The 13,481-nt window shown below is 42.4% G+C and overlaps 1 protein-coding gene across 3 annotated transcripts in view; it reads right to left on the minus strand.

Annotated features, from left to right (window-relative positions):
- Positions 1–7: 7 nt before the first annotated feature.
- TSSC1 (tumor suppressing subtransferable candidate 1) overlaps positions 8–13,481 on the minus strand; it is a 231,770-nt gene continuing 218,296 nt past the window's right edge. For 2 of the 3 annotated variants that reach the window (XM_019520704.1, XM_019520706.1), the window contains one exon: positions 8–453. In XM_019520704.1, the coding sequence (XP_019376249.1) occupies positions 279–453 (175 nt within the window). In that variant the 3' untranslated portion in view covers positions 8–278. Of the gene's footprint in view, positions 454–8,246; positions 8,368–13,481 lie in introns of all 3 variants that reach the window. The other variant, XM_019520705.1, reaches the window with a different exon arrangement.

Genomic DNA, 13,481 nt, shown 5'->3' on the forward strand with positions numbered 1-13,481 from the left:
AGAAAGCTCCATGCATCAAAAACAGTATATTTTAATAACAATCAACTGTTAACAATTTCCTTATTAAACTTACTATATTTAAAAAAAAAACAAAAAAAAAAAACAGTACCACAACTTGAGGAAAATATATCACCGCTGTTCCAAACATTAAAAAAAAAAATATATTTAAATGTTCACTTTCAAACAAAGAGTACTAAACTCCTAAAACTGAACAATCAACAACCGTCAAACCTTTTGAAAGGAATGCCAAATTAATAATTAATGATAATCCACACAAATTATAACAATATATGATATTTAAGTGCTCTGGGTACTCTGTTAATAACAAGTCTCCCATCATAACTTAAAGAGGCAAACAGCCATGGGTCTGCTGAGGACCATTCCACCGCATATACACTGTCTTCATGTTCTTCGTAAGTAGCTATTATGCTGTCTTGAAGGGGCTCTTTAGTCCTAGAATAAAATAAATAAATAAAAAGAGCAATGACTGCACCTAATGTATAATACAGTATGTCACGAACAAGGATATACAGTCCCTGACTGACTGGACAAGAGTTCACTGGTGGGTTCCATGGAAACACCATTCTACACATGACATCCACTAATCTATAGGCTTCAGACAACATAGGATGGGTAAGTTATTATTACAATAGCCATTTTAGGGCTGTTATTCACAATTCAAGGCTAAAATGTCAAGTAGTCAAGACACTGCTGAATCTCATTGAAGCAATACCACGTTGCCTACTGTAAGGATCTTTTAAAAAGTGATATAAGTTTCAGGGCATGACCTCAAAACAACTGACTACTGTATTTACTCAAATATAAAATGACCCCCCATAATTAGTTTCTATAGATGGAAAATTTCAAAATTTGTTACAATTTTCCAGGTACAAAATTTAATTATTGGAGGTTTGCCTTGAATTTTAGATATTTAAGACTGGTGAAGAAACAGAAATAATTGGAAATTGGAAAAAAAAGGCACAGCTAGGTGTGGGAGTGAAGATCAAGTTGAAATGTACTGAATGTAGTAGCTCACTATGACTTGAAAAAGTCGGTGCTAAGCGGGACTGAGCACAATGGACACTACCATATATTTTATTCAGATGGGCTGCACTAACCTAGCCTTGTGTTAGGTTCCCATCAGTATGTTTGCCCAATATGGGGCATGTATTTTATAGTCATGCTCAGTTTTGGCTGCATCTAATCAATTTCACAGTTGGTTTCAATTGCAGTGCCCATGCTGCTTTTGGCAGTGGTTAAATTATAGACAATGTACTTGATGAGGCTTCCTTATATGTGAATATAAAATGAGGAGCTTTTTTCCCCCAGGTGGATTGGGGGAAAAAACCTGGTCTTGTATTTTAGTAAATACGGTATTTCCTACCCTATCTCCCACAGAATAAAACATGGTGGTCAGACATTTCCCTTCCCTTCTGTTAACTGAATTTTGACTGTTATTAGGTTAACTTTATGACTGAATGCATAACATTACCAACTGAATGATACACTCAAGTGGGCTAGAGCAAAATCAGTCCTGGTGCTAGAGCCCTTCCTCAGGCAGAATCCCCAAGTTTGCTGTAGGATTGGGTTCATGATCTCCAGAGAGGGGCAAGGAAGAGAAAGGGAAGTGTTCCTGTTGTGCCATTTTAGCTCTTTCCACTTTTTCTGAACAATTAATGAAAGTATTTTAGTATTAGCTTCAACAGAAAATCTTTCTTGTCTTTTTGCATTCTGTATGGCTGCTTAACCACAGTGATGGAAATCTGAGCGTTAAGAGACAGATGAGATTTTTCACATTACAAATTTTTAAAACAAGGTGTGGATGTTCTCCAAAAGTGCACAGGATTACTTCTACGCTACCAGCTGGGTGCACTCCATTCTTCCATACCCTTTTCCAAGCAGATACTGCTTCAGTACATTTATTCTGTACTTATGTGATGAGAGAGTTTTCAGGGGATGATCTTAGATTTTGCCTTTACCCAGTGAAGATCACTTTTGCCCGACAGGAACTACTCAGCCTTTCAGAAGCATCCCCCTGTCTCCCAGAAACAGATTTATATTACAGCTGCCATCCTCCCAACAGAAAGCTATAACAAAGAACCTTGTGAATGCCACTCAATCACTTAACAGATACTGCTGTTATAGAAATTAAGTGTTGCTGTTCACAACAAAGACTATTTCAACAGTCTTTGCCCTTTCCCACTATTTTCTTTGAGTTGAAAAGCTTGCAACTCTACAAGCACAATGGATTAAAAACACACAGTATATTGAATTTGCATGGCTTGACGGGTTTCATGTAGTATTATTGCTGGTCCACCTAGCCAGCCCAACCAGCTGTGAATTTAACATCACAATTAAAATTAAATTGAATTTAATGAATAAACCAAAAGCACTGTAATTCTGCAGTGCACCTTGTGATGTTTAGTTTCAAGGACCATCACGACTTACTTACATCATTAGGACAACTAGGAAAAATGTCACAGCAGAGAAAATATAAAGGGTCTGGTTAACTGTGAAAAGCAGGTGTATTCTGCAGACATCCTGAAAATGCACTTTGAAATGCTTTACCTAACAGCACACATCTACTAAGCACACAATGCCCATTTCATCTCCTGCATAGTGTATTTCTGACTTCCTGTTAACTGACACGTGAGGTTAAGTGAAAGTTGGTCATGTCCCCAGACAGCAATGTGCTTCACGCAATGCTCACCCACTTATCCAAAACTCCATTATTCTGAACGTTTCAGATGTCTCTTTAGATAAGCAGGGGAGTAATGCGTGGTACGCATTGCTGTCAGGGGACACGACCGACTTTCAGTTAACCAGGAGTTTCAAGTTAGCAAGAGGTTAGATAAATAGGGATGGATAAACTGCTAGTTTACACTATTTTCTGTGTGAGAAGTTACTTTGGGATATCAATTCAAACAACATATTTTATCTAATTTAATTAACTAAGTCATGAGGGAATGAATGTTCAAGAAAGAAACCTTGATTTAGCACATAAACTACTGTTTGTATTTCAGGTCAACTCTGCTATTTTTAACCTGCATTTCTAGCTGTCAGTCTCTCCTGAATTCCCCTTTGGGGATTAAGGTCATCTTTTAACATTCCAAAAGGAAAAGATACTAAAATACAAAGAGTTCCTAGAATGATACAAGTTTGGGTTAATCCATTCTTACAGACTTCCTTCAGAATAATGCCCTAGTCCCAGAACATGTGTATTAAGTTGCTGAAGAAGGTCTTTAATCCAGGAATCTCTTACAGAAAGGACTAGAGTCTCTATCGTATGCTCGGACAAAAAGTGAACACAGGATGCAATATATTGCAGGAACAATACAGAAACTCTGGTAGATACTTACTTCCACCCTTGAAGACGTACATCCTGTTCTGATGGAAAAAAAAAGAAATATCCCCTATATTGTGCCCAATGAGAATATACTATCATAGCCAAGCCAGGAATGTGGTCCAATATATCTGAAATATAAGGTCAGTGGGGCAGCCAAAGGAATAGAAAACAGAAGAAAAAAAAACTTTGTTTTCCATACAAGAATTCTACTGGAGACAGATTACTTTATCCATTGTTAAGAGTCATCCAAACAACATGTCTACTGGGTCTCCTAGACCTGGTATTATTTTGGTACCCAAGAATCCTGGAGGATATGCTACTTGATACTATATAAGGCTCGGATACTTAGAGACCTACAGTTTTATACTTCACCTGCCAATTTGCCCATGCTGGTGAAATTGGAAATTCATTTTATCCAGAATATCAAAAGGCTGAGAACCCTATTATATAATCCTTGATTCACCCAGTGAGACTTACACTGGGTTGGCTGCACGTAAAACATTTACTTTATTAAAGAAAACAGGTGCTTTCATAGACACACAACAAAATGAAGCAACCATCACAAAGCAGCAACAAAAAACAAACTCAAGGAAAACCCATAAGATTTCATAGGCAAATCAGAGTTTACGAGTTTATTGAATCCAACTCTAAAGAGTGTTTAACAATACTTATATCTTTGATTACTTGTTGCAAAATTATTATTCCCTAACATAACAATATGTGGTATCATTCCTGAGCCAGTAGCTTCTTATTCCTTAAGAGCAAAGTTTTCTCTACTTGTTTTGTTCAAAATGTTTTGAAAATTAAAAGGAATATAACCTACATGGCTTAACTAGTGCAAAGACTGTTATCAATAACATACTGGTTATTTGGTGACGTGTTTGGCAAAACTGTATTTGGGAAATGTACTTGGTAAACACACAAGCCATTACTTCTTCTGTGTAATAAATCTTCTGCAAAGAAGTTCCCTGAGTATTAATTTTTCATACATCATTTTAAGGCCTTCATCTGGGAAGTCATAACTATAATCTATCCATCCAAATTATTGTCCTGCATACAACACCATAATATGAACCTCTTACCTCAACAAGTACTTGCAGTAGTAAGAAATGTGTAAGACTACTTTATATAGGTATCTATATCCTATGTAGGTTGGAGATGTCAGATAGAAAGCAGGGACAGATTTCTGTTTTCTCTTTGTAATCCTATTTGTACAGGACAACATCTAGCAGTTCTCCCAAAAAGAAGAGGAGTTTTCATTTTACTAGATAACTATGAGGGTAAACTGTGTAATAGTCTTGTGAGAGAAGCCTCTCTAGCTTTAGCTAATTGTTTTCATGCAGAATGCTGTTATTTCCAACTACTGCTCATGCTAACAATCACTTAGGTTTGCAGTGATTTTGATTCTTTATTGTCATCACAAAGTTCTATAAAATAAAAAAGTAAAAAGCTAACAGCAATCACTAAGCCTTTGTTGCACTCAATGTTCAATACTGTTCAACCTAAAAATTAGTTAAAAATACACCTGACCCAGTAGAGCAGCAAAACTATACAGTAAGATAACCAAAACATGGCCTGAGGGCCATATGAACCCCAAAGAGTCCTAAAATGTGCCCCACAGATAGTCTCCCCATGACTGTAGGGTAGAACTGAGTGACTGAAGGTTTTTATTGCTGATGAAATCAACCAGGACGAGTGACTGGTGCCTCCTGAATCTGGAGGGGCGCACCCAAAGAAGTCACTGCTGGTGGAGGCTCTGTCAGAGGGGGCACCAGCCCTACCGACAGCATCAGTGTCAGCTGTCAGGGGGGGAGGGCACCGACCCCGTCAGTGGGGGCACATGCACCCCCTACCAGTCACCTATGAACCAGGACACTATTTTTATTTCCCTACTAAGAACGGCAAAAGTCCAGCAAACATTCAGAGCTATGTGTATTATCTGATTTGTAAAATGCATACATATTTATAAGTGAAAACAGGGACCAGTTACTAGTTAGCTTCCAACATGACCATCAATTTTAGCAGCCTCAGAAACGTGGCCTATCGGCTGAATAATTTTCCAAGCACACCTTATTTTTCAAATTAGTTGTATAGGAAAGAATCCAGCATCTTAACCAAAGATCAGCAACCTACAGCTACTAAGGGCATGCTGATCCCTAGCTGGTTGATCCAGTCTGTGTTTTGCTATGGCATACCAACAGCCTCTGGCCACTCCACAGCAAGTTGCTCTAGCCTCTGTGGACTGTTCTCACTCGCTGCAGCCTCTGCTCACTGACACTGGAGCAGCAGAGAAGAACAATGGCCCACACTGCCAGCCATGTTGCAAGCTTAGACGCACATGAGTAAGAGGTTGCCAGCCCTTGACCTTAGCCATGTACACAGTGCAAAGTTAATCATTTCCCTCCCCTCAGCACACCATCCATTTCCCCCCGCCCCAAATAATATATTCAACACAGAAACCAAAAAATCTGCCCATCTTTAAAGCACATGGAACCTATATGTTTACATTACAGATTTCCACTGGTGATTTAAGATATGGTACCTTACCTATCACCTGATGTGGAAGGAGATGCTAACCAGAAGTAGTTGCTCATTCCTTAAAGCAGAAAATACTAGAAGAATTGGAAATCACTGCTTTGTTCACCATTTCAATATGGTCTTGGCCAGATATTCTTCCACAAAGATTCAAACTCACCTGGGACTCTGGGCTGGATCTAGACCACAGGGCTTCTCATGGGTCAGATCTAGCTTGGGACAGCAGTGGGCCAGTTGGCAATGGAAGAACCAAGTGCTGTGTTGCACAGCCCTCACTTTCCCCACCTACTGACAAGGGCCACGTCTATTGGAGCTACTGGGCACCAGATTACATAGCAGGCTATTCCCTGCAGCTTTCAGAAGCCCAGCAGGATGGATGGAGAAGCTCCACTGGCCATATTTAAGTCACAGAGCCTATGTTTGATATGCTTGACATAAGTCACATTAATTTCTGCATAATGCTACCCTGAAATTCTAGATTTCTCTTGCTGAGACACACATTCCAAATCTTTCCTAAAAGTCATCATGATTAAGTCTTTATTACCTGTGTGAAAATATCCTTAGAAGCATGCCTAATCACAACTGTTTGGTGGGCATGTTGGTTTAATCATATATATTCAATACTAATGTTCTTGAAGTAGATGCATAGACTAAGGCCCCTTGCAGATGTTATATATATTATGCAATTAACACATTAATCACATAATAAATTGCAATATGCAACACATACAAGTGATTTGATCATGCAATAGAAAAGGCTAATTAGGTACATTAATGGCTAACCAGCCTCAAAGAAGTTACTTGTTATATGTGGAACATCTTTGTGGCTCATTTGTAAAGCGGTTTAATTTGAACATGTGGCATATTACACATACAGTGATAGAGCTCTCCCACATCCCCTAGCATCCCAAGGTGCACTATTTCCTTTCTCCACTCTGTCCCCCCACCTCCCCCCACCCCCCGGCTCTCACCCAGGTCCCAGAGCAGCTTCCTGGACTCTCAAATAACCCATAGCCACAGGCAGAGGGAAGGGGGCAAACTGAGATGGTGCTATGCTTACAGTCATGGCTGCTACCCTGAGACCTGACCAGACCACCACCCTACTTCTGTGCAAAGTGAATGCAGCTCACCCCACCACAGTCTGGTGCTGTGGTGGGGTGGGGGGGGAAGGCATTTTCCCATATCACAATTCATTCCATCTCTATCTCCAGCCTTAACCAGAGCACTAACTCCACCCAGATCCCTAGGTTGATTTTAACCTATGAGATTGAAATAGGTAAGGGAAAAAAAAGACTAGATACTAAGTAGAATATTGGCAAAGGGAGTGGCAGTTAGGGAAATTCATCCACTTTTACAGCTAATTATTTTTATTGAATGCAAACACTTCAGGATGACAACTGCTAGCGTCCTCCCCATTCCCTCCCAATAATAAATAAATTTGCCCTTTAGCCAATGGAGTCAGCCAGCCTCATAATCAAAAGGCCCTTATCATCAGTGTCTTTATGCCAGCCAGAGCTGCCAATTTCCCATTAACATACAGTCATAAAAAATGCCTGTCCTCAAGTTCATAAAAAAATTAGCTATCTGAAAAAAAACCTAAGCAACCATGAGCTTAATTGGAGCTCTGTCATCAGAAAGTGGCTGGATACCAGGTGACAAAGCACAGACAGAACAGTGTCATCAGGTGTCTGGGAGGAAGGGAAGTGCCCTGCAGGGAGCTTTGTCAGGGCTTTGTGACCCACAAGAGCCTCTGTAGGCTCCCCCCATAGCCACATGCTGCTGCTCCTGCATCCCATCACATGTCTACAACACCACTTGCCTCATAGGTATGCAAAGCTGCACAGCCCCAGGCAGTATGGGAAGAGGCAACAGGTGGGGTTCCATGTCAGGATGGGTAGAGCAGAGCCAGCAAGGATAAAGCTAGGAAATGGGCTGGGAGGGATCAGCACAGTGCACGATGTGGTCATGGTATCACGGTATGGCATGAAAGAGACACCCCTGGGGTGGGAGCAGCATAGACTAAAAACATTTGCTGCTGTTAGGCAGGGTTACCAAACCAAGAAAATTGTTTTTAATTATTGACAATCTGCAGTAATCTTTTTTAGTTTTTACTTTACCCAACTTTTTAAAAATATAGGTGGTGCTAAATCCCTAAATTTGAGCCCAGTCCTTGCAAACGGCTATCTAGGACCTGGCAAAAGGGCTATATTAATATTTTGTAAAACATATGTCAGTAAAAAAAAAACATGGCTGTCAGTAAAAAGTTTAAAGGATGTCAGTAACAAAATTTTGGGTGGGCTGGCAACTCTGACACCAGCTCCTCTAAAGTTAATATTACTTAGTATTTCACTGTAAACCCCATTACCCAAGGGAGGCATGCTGGTGGAGAGAGATCAGGCAGAGAGAACAGCAACTTGGCTTCTGTCCTTGCCATCTGCCCTTGCACTATGGAAATATCAGGGGCCCATTCTACCTTTTCCAGAGGCCTGCAACAATACAAAAGGAAATAGGATTGGTGCAGGAGAGAACTGAGTGTCTCCCCACAACCGCTTACTAAAGATCCAGCCCCAAATAAAGGAAAGAAACAGACACACCATGGGGGGAATTGATGTTCTTATAAAAGAGAGGTACCAAAAAAAGGAGCTTTCATCAGTCCCTGGTCAGTCTTAGCCACCACCACTCTTGGATCACAACTCTCTCCCCCCGTCCCCCCTCCAGCAACCCTCCAGCACCCCCCAGCAGCTAAGCAGGAAGCACAGGCTCCTGTGTCAGTGCTTTCCCTTTCAGATAGCTGCCCCATACAAATGAAGTCACATACATTGCACCATGTTTTAATCCCATTATAAAATTGCTCAATCACTCTTGTGCAATTAAAACGATCTCTTCCAAGAACCTAAATGCTAGAAAGTCATCTGCAGGCCTGTGTTTGCATGTAGGGTTTGACTATAGGATCAAACAGACACCTTCTCAACTTTTGTGCTGATGGCATTTTTAATTGCATCTTGGCATCCTCAAGTTTTACCTATACAGGTTTCTCTTGCTTTATGCTGTACATGCATTCCTGGAAAATGGCAGGTAGCTTGAATTCGCATAAAGGGAACCCACTTTACAATGTAATAAATAGGGATATGTTCCAAGACCCTCAGACCCATTTCTACCACTTTTACAAGACAATTTTGGTACTCACCAACAGCACAGTACACACAACCACAGGGCACTATCATAACCGGGATGGCAACTACAGAAACAAATGTCGCAGACAATAAGCAAGGAGCACAGATCTACACAGGAGACTATATTTTGGTGCATGTCACTCCCACAGTGCACCACACAAAGCAGCTGACTGTGGGCTTCCACCACACAAATTGCATAAGAGTGAACTGACCTCATATATAATAAATTTCTGGTATAAAAAGGGCCATCGCGTAAGAACAAATTTGCCCATAGAGAACCTGCATAAAGCAAGGGAAAACTTTAGTTATCTTGAGGTTCCGAATTCCCAATGGATTATTAAGAAGAAAGATGGGAAAATATAAAATGTTATCAAAGTTTGCTCTCTCCAAAAACTCCTTTTCAGTACTTTTTAACAAACAAAATCTCCATTTTCTTGGTGCACGATTGAAACGTGCATGCAAACATGAATGATAATCATCTTGAAACTCTTCCAGATGAACTCTTCAGGGACAGTCATTCTAAAATAAGTCCATATTTCATGACACCAGAATTGCCCTTTTTACTCTAATAGAAGATGACCCTGATTATAAGATGACCCACCCCCCCAATAATTAGATTCTATATACAGAACATTTATCAATTTGTTATAAATTTCCCATGTATAGAATATAACTATTGTAGATTTGCCTTGCATTTGTCCCTCTCCCACTGCCACAGCAGAGAAAATAAGTCTGGGAGGCCAGGTAACCCCTTTGCTCTCTGCTTTCCCCCAACTTTTACCTCTTGCTACCAATTCTTGCTTCCCTTACTGTCAGACCCTGCTCTCCCTGAGCACATGGAACTGAGAAACAAATTTGAAAACAATAACCTTGAAATTAAACACAGCTATAGTAATTTGCATATAGCTCCTAGGCACTTAGCTCATCCAAAATTGATGCATGCTTTCTTCTTTTTTTAAAACTGTTGCAAGTTTTAGCAGAGGTACTCCATAAATACACTTTTCAGCACATTTCATAGACATTAGAGCTAGTAGGGATCTTGGAAGATCTTCCAGTCCAGCCCCCTGCACCAGGGGCAGGAAGTCAGCTGGGGTCATAGGATCCCAGCAAGATAAACATCCAAATGTCTCTTGAAGGCATTCAAAGTAGGTGCTTGAACCACCTCCGGCAGCAGTCTATTCCAAACCTTGGGGGCTCAGACAATATAGAAGTTCTTCCTTATGTCCAGTCTGAAACGGACTTGGAAGAGTTTGCGATTGTTCAATCTTGTCATCCCTTGGGGCGCTCTGGTGAAAAGACATTTCCCCAGATCCTGGTGAACACTCCTGATAAACTTATAGGTGGCCATCAGATCACCCCTGAGCCTGTGCTTTTCCAGGCTGAAGAGTCCCATAGCTGTCAGCCTCTTGTCAAGTACAAGTTAACAACAGTGCTGTACACACACCCTTGTCTGTGCCCCTTCCAGATCACTTGAGACCCCCACACAGAAGAACTAACCTTGGACAAATTGCAGTCTGGTACTGTGACGTCAAAAAAAGATATTGGTGCTAGTAGCAACGAGATAAAATGAAGCTCCAAATTAGCTGACTCTAATGAAACTGTAAAATCAGAATAATGTGCTGTGCTTGCCCTCTTATGACCAAACAGGCTCAGTACCACAGAAACAAAAAGAAACCCCCCCGTCCCGGTGGCTGGGCTGACAGGAGGGAGAGCCTGTGTTGAAACCTGAGCAGACAAAGAAGAATCCGTTTGTAGTCATGATTGGCTGACACAGAGTAAAACCAGATAAGAAAAGTTATAAAAAGTTTCCCCGTCCTTTGTTCGGGGAGACCACCATTCATCAGTAACTCGAGCCGAACTCGTAGTTACCCCCCGGGCTGATCACCCATCGTCTCCCACTGATGCTCCGGAGGCGTAACAACCACCCCCGTATCCATACTGAGTAAATTAGCTTGCAAGCTGCCGAGCCGCAACCGAGAACAAAGTGTAACTTGCAACTCCAGTGTTCCAGTCACCATCATTAAGGGACGTAAGTCAATAAATCTCCTTTTTATAGCCATATAGGTCTCATGCCTTCCTCATCCCATAAATCCATATCTGTCACGAACTGGAGAGTGCTGCATAGCCCCTCTCAGTGCTGAACACCTCTCATCATAAGGTCTGTTTTCCTGACCTCTGATCATGCATGTGGCTCTTCTCTGGACTCTCTCAAGCTTCTCCACATCCTTTTTGAATTGTGGAGCCCAAAAATGGATGCAGTACTTCAGCTGCAGCCTCACCAAGGCCGAGTACAAGGGGAGAATGACGTCCCAGGATTTGCCTGAGAAGCATCTATGGATGCAAGCCAGTGTTTTGCTCGCTCTACTAGCTGCAGCATCACATTGAAGCCTCATATTCATCTTGTGGTCAATCATGACCCCCAAGTCCCTTTCGTCCATAGTACTAGCCAGTATAGCACTACTGAGCCTATAAGGATGCTGTGGGTTTTTCTGCCAAAGGTGGAGAACCTTGTATTTTTCAGTGTTAAACACCATCAGGTTCTCAGCCACCCATTTGCTGAGCCTGTCAAGGCCAACCTGAATTGGCCTCCTATCCTCAGGTGTGGATTCTTTATTCCAAAGTTTGGTGTTGTCAGCGAACATGGCCAGTCCGCTTCTGACTCCAATGCCCACATCATTAATGAAGATGTTGAATAATATAGGCCCCAAGGACAGAGCCTTGAGGGACCCCACTGGTCACAGCGCACCACGATGACTGACTTCTGTCAACCACCACCCTCTGGGTCCAACCACAGAGCCAATTCCTCAGTCAGCGGATCGTGGTGAAGCCAAGGCTGCAGTTGGCCAGTTTTGCTAAGAGGTGATCATGGGATACCATTTCAAAGGCTTTTTTAAAGTCAAGATATACAACATCAATCTTTTCCCCCTTGTCCATGTAATAGGTCACTTGGTCGTAAAAGAAAATAAGATTGGTCAAGCAATACCTACCCACGACAAATCCATGCTGGCTATCCCTCCGGATGTTCCCATTGGCCAGCCTGTTGAGAATGGTCTCTTTGATAATCTTTTCTAGGATCTTCCCTGGGATAGAGGTCAGGCTGATGGGCTGTTGTTTGCCGGATCCGCTTTCCTCCCTTTCTTGAAGATAAGCACCACATTGGACTTCTTCCAATCATCAGGCACTCCACCAGAGCACCAAGAGTTCACAAAGATCTGTGCCAGGGGCTGGGCAATGATGCTTGCCAGCTCCTTGAGTACCCTGGGGTGTAAGCTGTCAGGGCCAGCTGACTTGAAGGTGTCCAGCCTCTCAAGGTGTTCCTTCACAAAGTCAGTATTGATGGAGGGTAAGGAATCTCCCTCACCCAGGCCTTCCCGTTCCATAATAGGCACGGGCATCCCATGGGACTGGTGAAAAACCGATGCAAAATATCCATTTAGCAAGTTGGCTTCTTCCTGGGCATCAATTGTCAATTGTCTCATTTGGTTAAGCAGGGGTCCAATGTTGCCCTTGCTTTTCCTCCGGCTCCCCACATACCTTAAAACGGACTTCTTGTCCTTGATACTTGTAGCTAGTTGGAGTTCAGTCGCAGCCTTGGCTTTCCTGGTTTGCCCCCTGCAGGACCAGACCAGTGCACAATATTCCTTCTTAGAGGTGGATCCCGTCCTCCATCCTTTGTAGGTCTTTCTTTTCAGACGCAGGAGGTGTGCTAGTTCCCTGTACAGCCAAGGGGGCTGCTGTGCCCTTTTGCTGCCTTTCCTCTGAGATGGGATAGACTTTGCTTGTGTATCCAGGATCGCTCCCGTGAGGAGCAACCACTCTTTCTCAACTCCCCTCCCTTTGGGTCGTGGTCCCTTAGGGCCTCACTGACAAGCTTCCTGAGCTTGTCAAAGTCAGCTTTCCTGAAGTTGAGGACTTCTGTATTGCTGACTGACTTGCTAGCTTTATGAAGGATGGTGAAGGTGATCAGCTCATGGTCACTGTCACCCAGCTTCCTTTTGATTGTTAGGTCAATGATAACGTCGTTCTCCATTGCTAGTACCAGGTCGAGCAGCACTTTGCCTCTCATCGGCCCGTAGACTTCTTGTGTCAGATAGAGCTCATCCATGCACGTGAGAAAGCTTTGCGACCATTTGGATTTGGCTGAGCACTCTTTCCATGAGATGTCCAGGTAGTTGAAGTCTCCCATGACAACCATGGACAAGGAACATGCGGCCTCGGCCAATTCCCTGGCTAACTCCTGGTCAAGCTCTTGATCCTGGGTTGGAGGTCTGTAGTAGACTCTTACCATTGTGCTCCCTGTGCCGTGTTCCCCATGGATTTTAACCCAGAGGGTCTCTAGTTGTCCACCCTGGGTGCCAATGTTGGCTTGCAGGGGTGCGTAGCCTTCCTTGACATAGAGAGCTATACTCTCGCTCCTTTTATCCACT

The sequence above is a fragment of the Gavialis gangeticus genome, unplaced genomic scaffold, assembly GCF_001723915.1.
Source record: "Gavialis gangeticus isolate Ggan-Ray unplaced genomic scaffold, GavGan_comp1, whole genome shotgun sequence".
NCBI lineage: Eukaryota > Metazoa > Chordata > Crocodylia > Gavialidae > Gavialis > Gavialis gangeticus.